A 20538-nucleotide genomic window follows, 5' to 3' on the forward strand; every position below is an offset into this window, starting at 1 on the left:
TCAGCAGAAACGGAGACGTTGCTGTGCTTCTCGGAACCTCCTTCCCACCCCATTGCCTTGACAGCAGAGGCGCTGAGCTAGCTGTGGCTTCCCAGACATTCACTTCCAAACTAGCAACAGTGCAGAGAGCTTTGCAAGAAACCGAGTGAATCACAGGCAAGGGGTGGTGTTGGTTCGAGGGGGACCAGAACATCCACCAGCAGAAGCTAGAAGAGTGTCTTTCAGCTCAAGGAAGACACACAGACATTGTAAGAAACGAGGGACAGTCTTCTGAACTCCAGGGGCTTTCCTTCGCAGGATGTTACAATGAAGGCTGACGTGGTGAGTGCTCACTGTATGCCAGGCATCCTAGTGGTTTTTATGAGTTACCTTGACAAGCACTCATCACCACCCTAGGTGGGGGGCACAATGTATTGTGGCTACAGTTACAGGGGCAGAGATGCAGAGAGGTTGAGTAACTTGCTTCTATCACAGTGGCTAAGCGCCAGTGCAAGCGTTTGCAAACGTCTGGGCAGCCAGCCCTTACGCCCTGTGGAGCACGATGGTCTGCCCCATAGTAGGCTGAACCCCAAGACCAAACTCACTGCTATCAAGTCGATCCTGGTGCACAGCCACCCAAGAGGACAGCATAGAACTGACCCTTACTGGAGTAGAAAGCTTCACCTTTCTGCCAGCCGATGGTTTCAAACAGCTTGCCTTGTGGTTAGCAGCCCAAGAGTAACCTGTGACGGCATCGTGGCGGACAGGGTGACTTAAAGGCCAGGAGAACAAATCTCACTTCCAGAATCTGTGTTGGTTGCTACTTTCCTTTAAGAGAATGGTTCACGCTCAAGAAAGTTATTTAAGTTGTCATTTTCCCTTTGAGTACCAGGTAATTAAAAATGGTGGGTATCTTGAGGAAACGGTTAGCTTTCAGGATGTCATAACTCTTTAAAATTCTAGTTATGATAAAAATCTACTATTCTAGACCATGTACCTGGAAGAGAACATATGTATAAACAGTTGTACCGAAGGTTCCCCTAGAAACACATCAACGTGACAAGGAGTTAAATGGCTCATTAAGTTCGCATGTGCCTCTGCACCCCTCCAAAACCAGGCCTCCCTTAATTACTTAATCGCTCTAGGCAGAGCTGTTGATGTGTTTATAATTTCCCTTTGGTGAAGGGGAGCTTGTGTGTACCACGCTCATTACCATAGCATCATATTTCCCCGCATATGATGTTTCTGAACACCGTAGTTCCCTTTAAGTAATAGGCATGTTTTATATGAGAGCACATGACTTCAGAGACAGACTGTTTGAGGCCACGGATCCTTATATTGCTTTTAATAAAGAGTGGTGAAGGAGGCTCTTCCTGATTTGGGGAGTGGGGGTAGGGACAGGCCTGGGAACTGTAGAATTTCAGATGCGGCCACCCAGACAGAAGTGTCCCGGTCACCTGTCCCAAGAGCTGTCTTGCTCTCCTGCCCTGTGCTTTGACGAGCTCCAGGTCCCACCCAAGCAGTGTGTGTGGGTCTTCAAGGGTGGGTGCCTGTAGCCGAGGGAGGGAGAAGTCAGCTAGGTGCTAGTCAGCAGGGTGCTCTTGGGCAGCGGCTGGAAGGCACTGTGGCACATTTTTACTTAGTGTACTTCGGTGAGAAACCCGGGGGTCGGAGTGAGACGGTCACGTGGGGCACCACTCTGGGTGATTCTGACATCCCTGGTGACTCAGTCTACTCTCACTTATGACATCAAAGGAGGGAACTAGACAACCTTTCTTCAGGGGTGGATATAAGGCCTCCCCATGCTGGGACAAAACCCTTCCATCATGATACATGGAGATTAAAAGGCGGCACTTGCCCAGTGATAAAGATCAGAAGGCTCAAAGGGCTAGGAGAGAAGGAGAAAAAAAAAACTTGGAAACCTAGGGCGGAAGTGGGATAAGCAATGTTACATTGTGGGGATTGTAACCAGTGACGTGATACAAACCCTATGTGAATGGAAAATGGAAAACTGAGCTGCTCTGTAAACCGTTGCCCAGTTTGCAATAATTGTTTTTAAGCAACCAACCCCCTTGCTTATTCAACAAACATTTATCGAGCCCCTTTTATATTCTAAGGGCACTGGGTGGGACAGTTAATACACGTACCTGTTATCTATAAGATTGGTGGTTCCATTTCCCTTAGAGGTATCTTGGAGGACAACTGAGGCAGTGCACACCCTGTGGGGCCCAGTTCTACTCTGACACACACACAGGTCACTGGGCGTCAGAGGTGACGTGGCAGCAGTTGGTGGGGTTGGTGGCGGCAGGTCATGTTCCAGTCTAGGCACTAGAAAGTAGTAAGCATGGTCCCGCCCCCCCCCCCCACCCCTGGAGCTTATGGTCTGTTACAGGAGTAAGCATCAAGTAATTGCACACCGACCCATAGCACTGGAAGCTGAGATAAAGCAGAAATATTATGAAGGGCATCATTTCAATTGGGGTCAGGGAAGCCTGTTGGGAACAACTGAGAGGGCTGAGAGGACATGGGGCACGGAAGAGGAGCTGGTGGCTTATTGGGCTACAAATAAGCTGCTGACCAGGAGCTGCCCCCATAACAATGGTTAACAGTCTTGAAACCCAAATAGGAGCTCTCTACTCTGTCCTGTAGGGTTGCTATGGGGCAGAATTGACTAGAGGGCAGCGAGCATGTCTGTTGAGTGAATAGCACTCAACAATAGGTGCTTGTCTTTTCCCACCACCGAGGTTGGAAGGAGCTTGGCGCCTTGGGGGAAGCCGAGCAGGAGGAGCAGGGTGTTGCTGTGGGGCTGTGGGTGGTTGGGGCGGTTCGTAGGTAGGGTGCTGTAGACCAAATAAAAGATTCTGTATTGTATTTTAGGTGCAGTGGGACATCATGTTCTCATTGCTCTTAGGTGCCGTCAGATCAATTTCAACTAGTTCCCTAGGTTGGGGGTGGGTGGGCAGGGGAAGGTGGATGTCGCCTGGTCCTGTGCCATCCTCACAGTTGTTGCAGCCACGATGCCAATCAGTCCATGTCCTTGAGGGCCTTCCTCTCTTCGCTGCCCCTCGACTGGCCTCTCCCCTGACCACATGTCCAACGTTTGTGAGACGAAATCTCGCCATCTCCACTTTAGGAAGCGCTATGGTTGTGCGTCTTCCAAGACTGTGTGCCTCCGGCAGTGCCTGGTGCTTTCAGTATTCTTCACCCGGGATATCGGAGGATTGATTTTAAGTAGGAAGTGACTCTTTCTGATGATTACAAAGCCTACCCTGTCTTGCACCATTCTGGGTCAAGTTCAGGACTCGTCCTGTCAAGTGATCAGTCTGAAGGACACTCATGTTTTAGGTGGTTCCATATTTCGTAGGGGCCGCATCCCGCAGCTGGCTATTGGTTTATTACCCAGGGAACCTGATTCCTTTTTCATGATTTTATTATCTTTACTGATAAGGGATCCCTTCTGACCTTATCTGAGTTCTGTTAATTTCTTGTGCAAACAAGGGGACCCTCCTGTCACTTTGTCACTGAAGCGATAAGCTTCGGGGAGTGTTTTCCTTCCATGAACTGTCTGGAAGTAGTTACCTTGGCTTAGCCCTCTTTAAAAAAACAACAAGACAAAATAGTTCACCTGGGTTTTATTGTTTTTTCTCTGAATGCTTCTCCTTAATCCTCACCCAGATCTTGGACAAGCGTTGATGACGCTGAGAGATAGACTGGCTGGCGCTCCATTGGATTTGATTAGGAACCTGGAGGCTTTTGTAATCGCTCAGCTGTGTGTTGAGGGGAGCCTGGAGGAAGTGGGTGGCTGTGAGCTCAGAGTCTGGGAAGAGGAGGATCCTGGGGCCAGGCAGGACCTGGTGATGGGATGAAGGTGGAGGAGAGGGTTGAAATGACATAGGGTTGGATCGATAGCTTAGATTCCCAAATTGATTTGACTTACCCAACCCCTTTTCAGGAAAAGTTTACTCCGTGCCCACCCCCAGTCCCTCGCTTTTAAAAACTTCTGTTACTGTAGCCCTTCATCCAGGATCAAGTGCAGGTATCTGCTTTTGCCGCCTCCCTGGATTGTTCTAGCGCCCACAAGGGGTGATACCATTGTTACACTTAGGTGCCTTCACGGGGCTTTGTGACTCCAAGTGACCCCACATAACAGGACTAGAACTGCCCCGTGGGAGTTTCTAGGCTGTAGTCTTTCTTAGAGCAGATTGCCAGGCCTTTCTCCCGCTGAGCCAAAGGGTGGCACCTCCTCCGCAGGTCTATGAAAGGGGACAGTCATGCATACTTTACTGTGAGTTCTGAGTCCTGGTGGCGTGCCAAACCCTTTGCCCCAGAGTCCTACCTCAGGAAGCTGCCTCAGCCCTTGGGTGGCCAGCTGGTGGACAGACAGAAGGTGGGCAGACGGTCATTTCACACAGACCTGACTGGTGACTCGCCCCAGAGAGGAAATGGAGAAGTGGGAGAGCGCGGGTGTGAGTGGATTATCTGTGCATTTCGGGGACTGGCCTTCTGCCAATCATTATTAATGCGATGAATAGATGCACCAAGGAGGCCAAGGGGAAGGTAGTTAAGGGTACGGCCTTTGGATGGGCTCACAGCAGTCTCTGGCCAGACTAGAGTTGTTGTTGCAGTGGGTGCTGCGGGTGGAGGATCCTGGGAGGGACTGGGCAGGGAAGGTGGCGTTGAGGAAAGCCTTTCTCTAAAGGTCTCCCTGGGAATCATGCCTTTCCTTTGAGGGCATGCCTGGAGATGCCCTAATGGATGGCCAAGTTTTCATGAGCACAAGGGATGACGGCCTTGTGAGCTGGCAGGGGACAGCAGGGGACAGAAATGACACTTGGGTTACTGTATGCCAGAGGCTTCACACAGAAAGTTGCTTTGATCACAGCAACCGTAAAAAGAGATGGGATCCAGCGAGCTCATTTTACAGGGCTGAAACAAGCTCAGAGAGGTGTCTGCCTCAAGGCCTCACAGATAAGAAGCACCTGAGCTGGGGGACCTGAGTTGCCTGCTCCTGAGAGTCTCTGGCAGAATTTATCCAGAAGCATAGATATGAAGGAATTGGCTAGAAGCTAGAGCATGCAGAACATGTTGAATGCGTATACACATTTCACCCAGCGAGGCTGTGCTCAAGGGTGGCTGGAGATCTCGGCAGTAGCCTGCCCTTCACTCTGGAGTCCAGCAGGTACGAAGCTGGTGAGAAAGCAGAGGCTTGGAGCAGAAACGAAGTGAGAATCTAAAGTGGCGGAAGCTTGTTTGTACCCTTGTTGAAGTTGCTCGTGGAGTTGGTGGGAGGCGAAGCAGGGAGAAACAAGATGAGCCCACTCCTTGTTTATTTATTTAAAGATTAACGATCGCAAGCGTGGTCTCAGCATTCAGGATGCCTAGTCTGAGCCTTGGGCACCAGCTCTAGGGAAGGCGTTCTCTGTCAGCTCTGGAGGAAGGGCCTTGCCCCTTTTCGACAACTCTGGCGCCGGGTTCCTGGGAGCAGTCCTCCTTCCCCTGCGTTTAGAAGGTTCTCAGCACAGGGACCCAGGGACCCCTGCTCCAGAAGACGCATTCTTGCCTTTGGGTGCTGTGCAGCTCCTTCATTGTGTAAGATCAACCAGCTCCTGAGGCCTTCTAGGAAAGTGGAGGTGACATATAGGTCCCAGAGTAATACATTTTAAAAATAAAATGCCTGCTGTTCTTGTGTTTACCTTTCATCTAGACAGTTTTATGGTTTATCTCACAAAGTAGGTGGTCTTGTTCTTAGTTCAGTTTAACAGTGAGGAAACCTCAAGCTCTAAGGCAGCGGTTCTCAACCTGGGGGTCGTGACCCTTTGGGGGGGGGTTGTCAAATGACCCTTTCACAGGGGTCGCCTAAGACCATATTTCCAATGGTCTTAGGAACGGAGACACCACTGCTCTGTCTGTCTCCAGGCAGGTCCACCCACATGCAGACAGGCCCACATGCGGAGTAACTGTATTACAGGGTCACGGCATTAGGAAAGTTGAGAATCACTGCTGTAAGGGGTAGCTGAATTTTGTTAGTTAATAAGGAGTGGCCTGAGATCGGAGCCCCTTTCTCTTGAGGACAAGCCCACAGGTGAGCTTCCTGGTGTGGTGGCAGCACTCCTGTCCTCCTCCTTCTCCGATCTGCCTCTTCCTGGGAAAGAGCATCAGGGGTTGGAGCCAGCTGCGGGCTTGAATCAACCTTTTATAGAGGTAACATGTTCTAGAGCTGGTACGGGGTGTGTTTGCTTTTGATCCTCCTGGCGTCCCTCTTATCCACATTGGACAGATGACGAGTCGGGGACTGAATAATTTGACTGAGATCACCGAGCTCATAAACGAGTAAAACCCACGATCGGAGCCCAGCTCCAGGTAGCACATAGGCTTAAAGCTTCACAGCAAACCCTCTGAGGAGGGTGGCTGCTTGATCCCTGTTTGCAGAGAGCAAACAGGCTCAAGCAGACAGGCGGCTAATGTAAGCTTACGCTGGACAGTGGGGAGCTCTAGCTGAGAGAGGGCCCCTTCCCCACTGCTGGTCTTGCCCCTTCCCTCTGGCAGAGGAGAAATGCGGTGGGTCAGGCCTTCAGGCCCCGGGAAGTCAGTCCCCAGCACGTGGTGTGCACATGCATTTCTCTTCCAGCCAGGTGGGAATGGGAAGGGCCAAAGTACCCTTGGTGTGATTTGTGCATTGGGCTGCTAACTGCAAGGTCAGCAGTTTGAACCGCCCAGCTACTCTGCTGGAGAAAGACCTGGCTTTCTACTACTGTAAAGCGTTCCGGTCTGGGAAACTCACAGAGGCAGCCCTGCCCTGTCTTATCAGGCTCACTAGGAGTTGGCATTGACTCGGTAGCAGTGAGTTTGGGTTTTGAGTTTTTTGGTGTGATTTGCAGGCCCAGCCAGGATCCTGGCCTCCCTCCTTCCTGACTTTTACAAGTAGTTGCTGGGGTCTGGGAAACTTGGGCCCCCTCCTGAGGGGCAGGAGCATGGCATTTACAGCCCCTTTGTTTTTTCTTCACACTTATCTCACTGGCTCTATTTGCAGTGGGCCTGGGGGAATGCTGGCCAGGAGCCTGCTGGGCCAGAGACCTGCTTTGAGCCGGGGACTGGGAAAGACAGAATGTGTGAACTTGTTTTCCACAAGTAAAGGCTTAGCATTTGGGGGTTCGGTGAAAGGAATGTAGTTGGAAACGTTTTCCATTTACTTGTATTGCAAACCAGTATCCCAGGAAAATGGTGGGACAGGCCCGGGATCCTGCCACTAGTGGAGCTCCTGTTTTCGGAATTGGATGCGCCCTTCTAATTGTCTTCCTGAAAGAAGTGTTTTGGTGACTAGCGTAGATGCAGGGTGTATCTGCAGTCTTACACCGGCTTTCACCATGACTCCATAAAAGGGAGCCTGAGTGGCGCAGTGGGCTAAGCATTGGGCCGCTTATGAAATGGTCGGCGATCTGAATCCACCAGCTGCTCTGCAGGAGAGAGTGTCCTTGCACAACGATTTGCAACCCCATGGAGCAGTTAGCTCCACACCATGGGCAGTAGGGTTGGTTTAGTTTATGTAATAACAATTTCTCAGGCTGCCAACTGCAAGGTCGGCAGTTCAAAACCACCAGCAGTTCCATTAGAGAAAGATGAGGTTTTCTGCTCTTATAAAGAGTTCAAGTCTCAGAAACCGAGAGGGGCCGTTTCTGTAGGGTTGCTATGAGTTGGAACTGACTCAATGGCAATGAGTGAATATGATATAATTCTTTAAGGAGCCCTGGTGGCATACTGGTTCCAAGCTGGACTACGATCCTCTTGGTCAGCAGTTCAAAACCAGCAGCCACTCTGCAGGAGCAAGGGCTTTCTACTCCTGTAAAGAGGTGGAAACTCATGGGAGCAGTTCTACCCTCTCACATAGTGTTGCTATGAGCCCGCATTGACTCGATTACAGTGGGTTTGTTTTTGGTTTAGTGGTCCTGTCAGGTAATTATTGTACTAACCACAACATCAGTGGTTCGAGACACCAGCCGCTTTGAGGAAGAAAGAAGAGGGTGGTAGCTCCTGTAGAGATTTACTATGAGTAAACCCACTCCGTGGCAATGGGTTTATGGAATAGCTACTTCGAGAGGATAAGCCATGTTGTTCTTAACGATTCCTCTGTTTGGGGGCATTTAGAGAATTCCTAGCTTGTCACTATTACAGTCTGATAATAACAATGGTTGGTCGCTGAGTCAGTTCTACCGTGTCGTGACCCTCCGTGTGTCAGAACAGAACTGTGTGCCCTACGGCTTTCAGGGACTGAATTTAGGGCAGCCGATTGCCAGTCCTTTTTTCTGAGGGATGTCTGAGAGAATCTGATCTTCTAGCCATTCAGCCCCATGGTTCAGTGGTAGCAATCGTTTTTGTTACAAAGAGGTTAGGTCTCTTCAGATAAATTTTTAGGTGTTTGTACTCCTAGATCAAAGAAAGTGAGCACTTCACACTTCCTTGTTAAAAGATATATATAAATATATCAATATTTTATCGATTTATCAATATATTAATATGTTGTTAATATATATATAAATATATCATGTATCTATGACCAAACCCCTGAAAAGGTACTTTTTGGACTGTCTGTATGGAGGAGGACCCAGCCTCTCCGACAGCCTCAGACCCAGGGAGGGCTGGGCTGGGCCTATGAGATGGGCCAGTGCAGAAACCCACCACCTCCTGTTTTACTTGCATGCAGCAGACGTGGCTTGCTGGGCCCCCTCCTGTCTCCCTCCCAGAGATCCGGGGACGCTCCTTCCTACCTACGTACGTGGACCCATTACGGTGGTTAGGTGCTTCCCTCTCGCAATCACGTGTTCTGGAACTGGGACCCCAGAAAAGAGGTTCCCCTGTCCTGAACACGGCTATGGCCATCTGTGTTCCAGCCCTGTCTACGCTGGGTTTGTCGATGACCTTTTTCGTTTGTCTTTCTCTCTTCCCAGCATTTGTTCCAGTTGAAGAGCTGTTCCTCCGCTTCTCGGGCTCCTTGAGGCTGAAGGCGTCTCCTGGGCAAAGCTCTCCAGCGCTGAAGGGAAACGGTGCCCCTCCTCCCTGCTCTCCTTGGCTATGGATACCGAATCCACCTATTCTGGATACTCTTACTATTCCAGTCATTCGAAAAAAGCTCACAGACAAGGGTACGTAAGCTGTTCCCTGCTGCCCCGCGGGGCAACGGCTTGGCCATGAGCTACTCAGCTGAGGCTTTGTGGACTGCCTTTAACCTGAGTGCTTCCAGCTTGCAAGCCTGTTGATGGCTGAGCGTTCAGCCCGCTGGTGCGTGCGAAGCCGAGCTGGGAGAGCATTTAGCCTGCGCTGGGAGTAACTACACCACCATTTACGTTTTATAGCTGCCATTACACTTGATGACCTTAATTTCTCACAATTGGTTTTAAATTAAAGTTTCTCCCCACAGTCCAAACGTTCCTCATTTCTAAGTACTTCCCATAGATGACAGCTCCCCCAAAGCTTTTTATCAAGGATGTAAGAGAGCATTTGAAAAAAGAGTGTTAATTTGGTGTGTTCCACCCAGAGCTGCTGACTCTATTGTTCTGCATTCTGAACTGGTGGGATTGGCCTGACCCGCCATCAGTCATCATTGCTTTTGTGCGGGACGCTTTCTCAGTGAACAGGCCTGGCCTTAAAAGGCTGCCCTGGGTGATGGGGACCGTCTCAGCTCTGCAGCAAAGTTCCCCCTCCTCTGTACTATATTCATGAGCCCCAGTGCTTACTCATTGCCCTGTTAATTGATAATTGCACAGTCACCAGTTCGAAACCACCAGCCACTCCATGGGAGAAAGATGGTGCTTTCTACTCCCATAAAGAGTTATGGTTCTAGAAACCCACAAGGGCAGTTCTGGGCTGTCCTATAGGGTCACTGTGAGTTGGCATCAAGGTTTTTCTTCTTCTGTACTTTAATATTAATAGTGCTTGTTGTGATACAGGCCTACAGAGTGTTTGGTGAGTAGGGGTGGGGTGGGGGGATGCATGGACAAGGGAAAGAGGGAGGGAGAAAGGGAAACGTGGTGGTGTTAGGAGTTAAGAAGGAAAAGGTGGATGTGTGGGCTAACAGAGCCCTGGCATAGTGGGTTCCGTGTGGGACTGCTAACGCCAGCAGTTCAACATCACTGGCTGTTGCTTGGAAGAAAGATGAGGCTTTCTTCTCCCTAAAGAGTTACAGCCATGGAAACCCACCAGGGAAGTTCTGCCGTGATCTGTAGAGTCACTGTCACTTAGAATCGACTCAATGGCAGTGAGTGAGATGTGGGCTAAGAATGCAGTTGGTGACATTTCAGTGCTACCGTTTGCCTAGTCTCACCTGCAAAATAGGTAGCGCGGCACACATCAACAAGGTTGTTGAGTGGAATTTGAGAGGTTATAGATCTAAAACACGGACCACAGCATGATTGGACTTCCGATAAGCTGTGGCCTTGCTAATGCTGTCAATAAGGTTGGCGCGATGTTAGCATTAGGTCTGTAGGCATAGGGGGTGGGCCCTGGCCCAAGGAAAGGGTCACTACCCTGGCACACCGTTAGACACAGCCCAGCAGGGAGTTCGCTTTGAAAAATAGGAAAAGGATATGTCTAGCTCACTTACTTATTTATGAGTGTGACCCCATGGGGGTCCACATACAGGAAGAGGCCCACGAGGGTCACCGCCCAGCTTCCCTGAGAGATCAGCCACCGGGGAGGCCACCCCAGAAGAGGTGACGGATGGAATGTTGACGTGGGGCTCTGTTTCTGCGCCGGTTCAAGTTTTCACATGTTTTACTTTGTCATATTAAAGAGTGGATTAAATGAGTCTACAAGATGAGTGTGCAAGGCTTCTTTGATGACATGAGAACTATTCCTCAGCCCATGTTAGGAAAAACAGGATTCAAGACATTGTGTATTACAAGAGTTGCGTCTGTGTCGTATTTCATATGTATGTGTATATGTGTGTCTATGTATGCATGTATTCGTGTGGAGCCCTGGTGGGCTGCTAACCACAAGGTTAGTGGTTCAAGCCCATCAGTTGCTCTTCAGGATAAAGACTGAGGCTCTCTGCTCCCATAAAGATCCACAGTGTCCAGAACCCCATATAGAGTCAATATGAGTTGAAACCGACTCAGGGACAGTAGGTTTGGGGTATACATACTGAATATCAACATACTGACCATACTCTGAGTATGGGATTAGGGGTGTTTTGGTTTGTTTGGGTTTTTTTTGCTGTTTTTTTTTCTCCAAACAGTCATTCATTACTTTCTAAATTTATATATAATGCTCTTAAAGAAAAATTGGGAGAGAAAAATGTTTCCAGCTTCTTCTGTAGCTCAGGATAGCCATTGCAGTCAGGATGGGGCACAGAAAGGGGCTGAGAATGAAAGCCTCACTGCAAGCGCTGCTGCACCGGGCTCTCGTGCAAGCCGGAGACGCAGGGTGGTGAGACGCAGACAGGGATCTGAAGCAGATGACCTGCCAGAAACAGCAGTTCCAAACGACCGACTCTGTGGAGCTGACTGGACAAAGCAGCTCCCACGGGGACAGAGTGGGAGTTGGGCCGCTTGGCAGTGGTCGAGGAGGAGGAGGACTGGGAGGACTCAGGAGGGCATCCTCACCAGGTCCCTCCACGCACACCCACATCTGCACCGTCATGCTTCAGCGCCTGCTGCTGCTCTGTTGTCTCCTCAGGCCTCGTGGGGCCGCTCGAAATGGATACTCCAGTGCTCTTGTGGCAACATTAAGAGACTTTAACGTTCAATTAAAACAGCATGCGGTACTCTTGGTGCCTTCCTGGGCCCACGTGGAAAGTGCTTGGTAAACGATAATATGAGCTGAGACTTTGAATCCATTAACAAAGGAATATTGTTGGGCGCCTGCTCTCAGGAAAGCTCGGGGGATGAGCCTTCGATGTAGAGGTGTGCTCGGGGGGGGGGGCTGGGGGGCCTTCTTAAAAACTGGCAAACACAATCCACATGGCGGTGAGGCTCTGACTGAAGGGTCGGCAGTGTCAGGTCGTTGGTCAGTTTCTTAGTGGTGGTTTTGCTACAAATACCACAAGGGGTGGCTTTTAAGGGACAGAAATTGATTTCCTCACAGTTCTGGGGGGCAGACACCCAGTCAGGGTTCTTGCCCTTCACCCTGGGCATGCCTTGGTTCCTTGGCCTTTCTTGGCATTATAGGTGGTCCTTAACCTGGTACGCACCTATACCCCACCCCTTGACCCCCTGCCACTCCCCTCCCCGGTGTCTATTACGAACTTTATATAACTCAGGAATGATGAGGTTTAGCCCCCCTCACCCCACGTCACAACCTTATTCAAAGAGCAAAAAGGAAACACTACTTCCAAACGTAATCATATTCCCAGCAGGTTCGAGAGCTGGGAAGTCCGCACATGCTCTTTGGGGGGGCAGAGGGATGGGGCACACTTGGGCCCATCACCACAGTTGTGGGGTGAAGGCTGCCGTGGAGGTGGCATGTGCGTGGAGCGCTTGGTTGGGCCCTGTGAGAACATTAGGCAGTAGCACTATGAGGGCAAGTCGTGTGCAGGGCGTGTGTGCAGGGCGTGTGTGCAGGGCCTTGGACCAGCCGGGGCTATGGTATTTCCCAGGAGTTGCCTGGTGAAACTCCTTTGCTGTCTCTCTTTTTAAAATCATTTTATTGGGGGCTCCTACAACTCATATCGCAATCCATCCATCCTTCCATTGTGTCAAGCACATTTGTACCTTTGTTGCCATCATCGTTCTCAAAACATTTGCTTTCTACTTGAACCCTTGGTATCAGCTCCTCATTTCCCCCCTCTCCTTCCCCATACCCTTCCCTCACGAGCCCTTGACAGTTTATAAATCATGATTATTTAGGCATGTCTTACACTATCGAATGGTGTTTTCTGTAAACGTTTGCACCAACAGCGAGTTTCCCACCTGAGAGTCTGCACAGTTGGTTCACTGACCTAAGTTAGGCTTCATCAAGCAGGCCAGCACGATGCCGGCCTCTCTGCCCCTCCACCCCCATCTTCTCCCCATTGCTGTGGAGTCACGGTTGACCTTTTGGGTGTCGGTTTGAGTAGAGGAGGTAGAAAGGGAAGGGCCTTGCTTTTTGCCCATGTTTGTTGAAATCCAACACCAGAGGAGTGATGAGCTGTCCAACAATAGGGGTTGTCTTCGGAGGCTGGCGAGGTTCCAAGCAGGTGACAGGTGACTCTTCCAACAGAGAGATTACTGGCCTTGTGTTGTGATGCCCGCAGTCTCCCAAGACTGTCCAGTTAACCCACTGGGACAATAGTGCAGATGCCAGCTGTGGGACACCTTGGCCCTTCGAGGGAAGAGCACCAGTGCTTGGATGGAAACACAGCTGCTGCCAGGCCCCTGATAGTAGCATCCCTGGACAGGCGGGTGGTGGTGACTCCACTGTGAAGAGAGCCCGCAGACACCACAAGGTCAGCTGCCTTATCTCTCCATCAGAAGCCCATGGAAGCCTTTTGCCCTTGGAGGACGGAGAGGGCAGAGGGAAAGTATGGGAATCAGAGAGTAACTCATGTGCCGAAGGCACTTTCAAATGCAGTGTCCAAGACAGAGTTGGTGTGGTGGGGCGGAGCTGGGGCTCTGCTTCTGAGGCCACCCCGCAGTGCCCTGTATGGTCAGGGTTGGAGGGAGCAGCTTGCCCATCCCCTCCCCGGGGGCAGCAAGCAGAGCAGGGAGAGGTGGTGTGGAGAAGGAAAGGGAGGAGTAACCGGTGGGGCAAGGTTTCCCCAAATAGAAATAGGCAAACAACAGAAACAGGACGGAATTATCTTCCCAGGAAGTGCCCGCCTGCCACGAGGACAGTCAGAACTGGCTGGGACATGGCCTGGGCGCTGGGGGTTAGTGTGGCCTCTTAGGGCTCAGCTCCAGACTGACTGGATTGGAAGCGCTCACACACAGAAGCAGGCACTGACGCTGGCTCAGGCTGCCTGCTCACCCCCGCCCACCCGCCCACCTCCCTCACACGCTCACACACGCACAGATGTAGCTTTCCTCCCACAAGCAGATGTGGAGACAGATACAGAGATACAGCGACAGGAAAGTCCCGAGCCCGACACACAGACCCACAGAGGTGATCCAGACCACTTAGGCCAGGAGACACACCTGCGGGTGCCTGTTCCCCACCCCTTTGGCATCTGGAGCGCCTTGGTCTTTGGGTCCACACTTTCACACACCAAGAGGGATCGTCTTCATCCTGGGGGAACCCTCCCCTGGAGCGCACTTGGCGGCTACAGATTGTCCTTTGTGTTACAGCACGTCTGGGTACCAGTCACAGCCCAGGCAGCCCACCTCTCGCTCAGTGCCGCACACCAGGAAGCATGAGCAGTGCTGTTTTTATTGGATATGTCACTGCAAGTCCAGGGCTGGCCCACTGACCTTCCTGGATCGGTGACTTTTAAAACAGCCACGTGACTACAGGAGCTCGCTCCTTTGAGAACCAGGGCCGTCCAGGGGGCAGCTCACGAGTGCCTGCTGAGTCTCGTGCACCAGCCGCACTGGGGTGCTCCTTGGAGAGAGGGTGGATGGAAAGCCCTGGGAACCGGGCATCACATTCAGGGTCGCTGTAGCCCTGAGCCCTTCCTAGCCTCATTCACGAAATAAGAATTTGTTAAAGGATGCCGTGTGGCATGGTCCTGCTGAGCATGATGTAGTGGCTCTGGTCCTAGCGTTCTTGCTGTGTCCTGGGCATGGTGCATCTCACAGACAGGAGGACATGGCAGGCAGTCATCCCAATGTTCCCTGCCCCCTGCCCTCATAACAGACCACCTCCAGAAGAACAAAGTTCCTGGACCAGCTGCATCCCCCTGCCCTGGGGTGCTGGTGGAATGTAGATCCCTCCTGTTCAGGAGCCCTGGTGGCTTCGTGGTTACATTTGGGGCTGAAGTTTGAAACCACCAACTGGTCCTTGGGGGAAAGACGGGCTTTCCGCTTCCGTAAAGCGTTACAGTCTCCGAACCCCACATGGGCCGTCTGCCCTGTACCGTGAGGTCCCGGTGAGTTGCCATCCCTCGATGGCAGCGTGTTTGAGTGTGTTTTTGAGTTGTCTCCTTCTAGACGCAGTTCTTTGGCCACAGGACCAGCAAGGGAGCTGTAGGGAAACCACTTTCCCAGCCCCCACCCCAGGGGTGTTCCGCACACCTGGGGAGGGTTGTAAACCACAGGGTGAGACGTGTTGGGTGCTCAGATCATAGGTCTTACCTGGTTCACCTGGAGTGTCACCAGGCAAAGTATGTAGAGTCTACATGTAGACAATTGCTCCATATTTGGTTGCTGGCCCTTTAAGAGCGAGGGACCTGGGGGTGATAGTTACGGGCTGGTGGGGAGTGGTGGCTGGCTAGGGTGGAGGGCTATGCCCTGCCAGGGGTGGGGGTGCTTCCCACCTGCGCTTCTGCCCTGCTAGTGTTCACACTCACTCGCTGGAGGAATTGGCACGCGGTGAAAGAATGCTGGTTTCCTGTGGAATTTTGGCTGTCACAGGATTTGACCCTGTGGGAGTAGAGAAGCGATAGATGGGCATGTGACTGAGCTGTTGGCAGAGGGAGTGGGAACTGCTGAGAGTAGCTGGGGTGAAGGGAAGTGGAGTCAGTCAGAGGACAGCCTCCCGCTTCTCCCTCCTTCCGGCTGAAGGTGAGGGGCCAGGAGAACAGCAGCAGATTTGCACTTAGCCGAGCCCGAGCCCTGAAGCCTGACCAGGCGGTGGCACCCAGCTCCAGTCGTGTGTCACGGTGAGTGGCTCCTGAAGCAGCTGTCACTGGACACTCAACCTGATGTTGTCTGAGGTCACCGCCATATTGTGACTCCTGACATGGATTCGGGAGCCCATTCGTGTCTGGGAGGCTGCGCCCCCAAGAATATGTCTTCCAGGTTCTCTTGAGCTCAGGGCTCCTGCCATCGAGCCCATCTCAGGCCACCACGGAGAGCGGGGCTGTCCCGTTGGGTTTCCAAGGCCGTGACCTTTTGGAAGCAGATTGCTTGGCCTGTCTTCCTCTGGATGGCTTAGAACCGCCAACCTTCCATCTAGTAGTTGTGTTGTTGGTGCCAGTGAGTTGGTTCCAACTCATAGCAACCCCGTGTACCCTGTGCACCACAGAAGAACCCACTGCCCAGTGCTGTGTCATCCTCACAATTGTTCTGTGTGAGCCCAACAACGCAGCCACTGTGCCAGTCCATCTTGTTGAGGGCCTTCCTCTTTTCCGCTGCCCCTCCACTATTTTTTAAATCATTTTATTGGGGCTCATACAACTCTTATCACAATCCATCCATCTATCCATCCATCATCCATTGTGTCAAGCACATTTCTAGCCCCTCCACTTTACCAAGCTTGATGCCCTTCTCTGCAGATGGGTCTCTCCTAACAGCACGTCCAAAATCCACGAGAGGAAGTCTCACCAGTGTTGCTTCTCAGGAGCATTCTAGCTGTATTTCTCCCAAGACAGATTTGTTTCTCCTTTAAGGAGGCATTGGGCCTTTCCGTATTCTTCTCCAGCACTATCGTTCACATGCACTGATGCTTCCTTGGTCTTCCTTACCCAGTGCCCAGCTTTCACAGATGCAGGAGGGGGTTGAAAGTCCCGTGGCTTGAGGCGGGGGCAGCTTCGTCTCAGCGTAGCGCTTTAAAGAGGGCTTGTGCAGCAGCGTGGCCCACGCAGGCTGCCGTGTGCTCTCTTCATGCTGGCCTGAGCAGCGTTGTAGTGGGCGTGTATACACGTTGCACTCAGTACTGTCCCCATTTTGAAGAGGAGGAAACTGATGTTCTTAGAAATTGAATAAGTTGTGCAAGGCTACATAACTACCGGGACAAAGCAGAGATTTGACTATCCCACTCCCCAATCCCCCAAAGTCTGCACCCACAATGCTTCTGCCCTGCCTAGGGAACCTTGAGAGTGAGGGCAAGTGGTAGCAGGAGGTCTGCTGTGAAGGCGGCCTTTGGGGGGACATGAGGGTGAAGGCACGGAATGGACTCTTGGCATGAGGGCGGTAAGCATTGGGCGGCTAGCCGAAAGGTCGATGGTTTGAATCCACCAGCACTCCATGGGAGAAAGATGAGGCAGTCCCTTTCATACAGATTCACGTCTTTGCAAAGCCCAGGGAGCTGTCCTACTCTGCCCTGTTGGCTTGGGATGAGTTGGAATTGACTGGGCGACAGTGGGTGGATGGGTGTAGACCAAGGGCTTCCTTTCGTGGGGCTTCTGGCCAGGGCCGGGCGGCAGTGCCATTTTCCGTAGGTGTTTGAAGCCTGAGTTGTGACCTCTCAGTTTCGCCACCCTGCTTCCCTTTGAGCCTCTAAGACTGACCCATTGCACGGGGTCCTCCCAGGCAACCACACGGCCATCCAGCAAGGCCACCCAGGGTAAAGTGCAGTGACCTGCTTTCCTTGGGCGGTGTGGACCTGCCACAGGCGCCCCCACCCCCCTGCTGTCATCGTCCTTGCTTTATTGTTCCTGTGGGTGTCTCTGGCGTTCAGCTCACGCCCTATGGGAATGGCTTCCAGGATTAAATTTGTGGGAACAAAGACAGCAAACCGTTCTCTCGGGACCGGCTTAGAATTCCCTTTCTTCTCTTCTCGTCCAAAGGTGTAGGGTAACGATGTGCCCTAGATTTTTTTATTTTTATTTTTGGAAGGTACACGTATTCTGTGTTCAATGTTGAAAAAGCCCTAAAACACTCGTGTAGGCAAATGGTGACCAAATCCAGTCGGTCATTTTCATAAAATGTGCCTTGGCTGCCCTATTTGGGTGCTCCCAAGTTTGGGCTCTGGAAAAAAAAATCAGGTCACTATAGATAGAGGAGGACTGACAGGCTTTGTTTTGCGTCTTGGAATGAAATGGCAGAAAGAACACACTGATAACTAGGCCTTACTTATAAACACCAGCTTACTCTCCTTGCCAAGGGGGTGGGATGGGTGGCGTGTGTGTGTGTGTGTGTGTGTGGTGTGTGTGGTGTGTGGCGTGTGTGTGTGTGTGTGTGTACATGTGTGGTGCCCAAGCTTGTCGAACATTCAAAAATTCAAAATGAAATGCATACCCTTTTTAACGACCCAGAGACTGGGCTCACTTGTGTTAGCAGGTTATCTTTTCCCCACGCAGGGAGAGAAACCGAGAGAGACACAAGCCACCCCGGAGTAAAGATGGCAGAGGGTCAGAGAAATCCGTCACTATCCAAGCTCCCACCGGAGAGCCCCTGTTGGCGAACGATTCCACTCGGACGGAGGACGCTCAGGTAAGATCAAAGGCCTTCTGGAGGCACGCTGCCACTGGCCACGGCTCCTGTCGGTAAATGTTTTTCTAAGTCTTGTTGCCATAGGTTCTCTGGGGTTTTTATCTTTGTTTTTCTTGCGTGTAAATTAGTTTCTCTTGGCCCTGTGGTTTCTTGTTGGTCTAAGGGCAGCCTGCACTGCCATTGGCTAGCCGGGAGATCCTTCTGAAATGTGATTGGTTGGCCCCCTTTGAGTGGTGGGGAAAGAGAAACCAGCAAGGTCTAGGACAGGGCAGGGAAGGGAGAAGTTATGGGCTAGAGCAGGGGTCCTCCAACTATGGCCCGCGGGCCACATGCGGCCCACCCAGGACGTTTATCCGGCCTTCCGGGTGTTTTTGCCCCATTTTGTTTTTTACTTCAAACTAAGATATGTGCTGTGTGCATAAGAATTTGTTCATAGTTTGTTTTGTTTTTTTAAGTATAATCCGGCCCTTCAACGGGTCTGAGGGGCAGTGAACTGGCTCCCTGTTTAAAAAGTTTGAGGACCCCTGGGCTAGAGTCTCAGAGACTCATCCCAAAGTGTAGCAGTGTGAGAGAGGGAAGGAAACCCGTCCCCAGAGATCGAGCCCTCGAGGGAAGGATTGTGACACCCTAGCACAGTGGCTCTCAACCTTCTGAATGCCGTGTCCCTTTCATACAGTTCCTCATGTGGTGGTGACCCCAACCATCAAATTATTTTCATTGCTACCTTCATAACTGTCATTTTGCTACTGTTATGAATCGGGCGACCTCTGTGAAAGGGTCGTTCGACCCCCAAAGGGGTTGCAACCCACAGGTTGAGAACCTCGCCCTAGACTGAGCCCTGGTGGTGTACTGGGTTACGTATGAGTTGGGCTGCTGACAGCAAGGTCAGCAGTTTGAAACCACCAGCTGTTCCTTGGGAGCAAGATGAGGCCTTCTTGTCCCACAAAGATTTACAGTCTCAGAACCCCACAGGGGCAGTTCTCTGCCCTACAGGGGCACGATGAGGCTGAATAGACCTGATGGCAGCGAGTGAGCTTTTGAGACTGAACATCACTAATAAGTGTGTGGAATCCATCTGGAGCTCACATTCAGAGAGAAGCCCGATGACGTGGTGGGTTAGGCATTGGGCTACTCCAGGGCTGGCAGTTCGAACGCACCCGCCACTCTGTGGGAGAGCTGTGAGGCTGACTCCTGCTGTGAAGATGACAGCCTTGCACATCCTGCACGGCGTCGGCACTACTCACAGTCAACTCAGAGGCAGGAGTTTGGACTTCGGTTTTTGTTATATACTCAAATCCAAAGTCAAAATCAGACCCACTGCCATTGGGCCGATTACAACTCACAGCAACCATATAGGACAGAAAACCGCGCCTTCGGATTTCTGAGACTAAAATCTTCGTGGGAGCCGACAGCTGTGTCTTTCTCCCACGGAGTGACTAGAAGCCCAGTGCATAGCCTAATACACCACCAGAGCTCCTTGTCGTCTCAGATGCCTGGCTTAAAAAAATCTGTTGCCATCCACCTGATCCTGACTCCGCAGCTCCGTGTGCGAAGTAGACATCCAGACCGACGGGTTTTTGAGGTCGGGTCCTTTTGCAGCAGACTGACAGCCTTCCGGGAACACCTCTGAGCGGGTTAGAACCATCAACCTTTCAGTTAGGGAATCCTCAGTAGTGAGGATTTTGAATCCTCAAAGGAGGGAAGAAACACCGCCGCAGGCAAGCCTGGGGGTGAATGACACTCTGTGCCACAACAGCAGGTGAGAGGACGCAGGAAGTGGGGACTCGGGGTGAGGGGAGGTGGGGTGTGGGTGTAGGGACGCAGGGTGTGGGGATGCCATGTGCCGCCCACTGGAGGTGGCATTCCCTATTCAAAAGAGGCAGTGGCTCCTTCGCTCCAAATGCTTGCTGCCAGCCAGCAGATGCACGGACTCTAGGCTACTGGGCCTTGCGGTTTTTAAGGAAAGCTGGCGGTTCCGACTGCGTAGGTGCAAGCACCCAGTTTTTAAAATCACCCAGTTTTAGTGGCAGTTCATTCATTTTGGTTTCTTTGCAAAACACCGTGTGGGTTCCTCTCGCATTCCCAACTGGCTGGCAGCCCACCAGATTTAAATAAACATCTGAGCTATACCCAGAAACATGTTCACACGCCCTCCGCAGTGCCGGGAGTAGATGCATGCCCAGCCTTGTCCCTAGGTAAACAAAGCAACGTATGCGCCCGCAGCTGCAAGGCTGTAGGAATGAGCGCGTATCTGCACAGCGGGAGGGGCTCCGAGATAAGCACTGTTAAGCAGAGATATGGACTGCAGTGGGGCTTTCTCAGCGCACACAGGACGCGGTGG

General features: G+C 51.7%; 1 protein-coding gene across 1 annotated transcript in view; it reads left to right on the top strand.

Moving 5' to 3' along the window:
- The window catches only part of VANGL1 (VANGL planar cell polarity protein 1), a 58378-nt gene that overhangs the window by 3507 nt on the left and 34333 nt on the right, over positions 1-20538 (top strand). The window contains exons 2-3 of the mRNA XM_075559776.1: positions 8922-9116; positions 18065-18197. Coding sequence (XP_075415891.1) covers positions 9046-9116; positions 18065-18197 — 204 coding nt within the window. The 5' untranslated portion in view covers positions 8922-9045. The remainder of the gene's footprint in view (positions 1-8921; positions 9117-18064; positions 18198-20538) is intronic.

Source organism: Tenrec ecaudatus, chromosome 1, assembly GCF_050624435.1.
Source record: "Tenrec ecaudatus isolate mTenEca1 chromosome 1, mTenEca1.hap1, whole genome shotgun sequence".
Classification (NCBI taxonomy): Eukaryota; Metazoa; Chordata; class Mammalia; order Afrosoricida; family Tenrecidae; genus Tenrec; species Tenrec ecaudatus.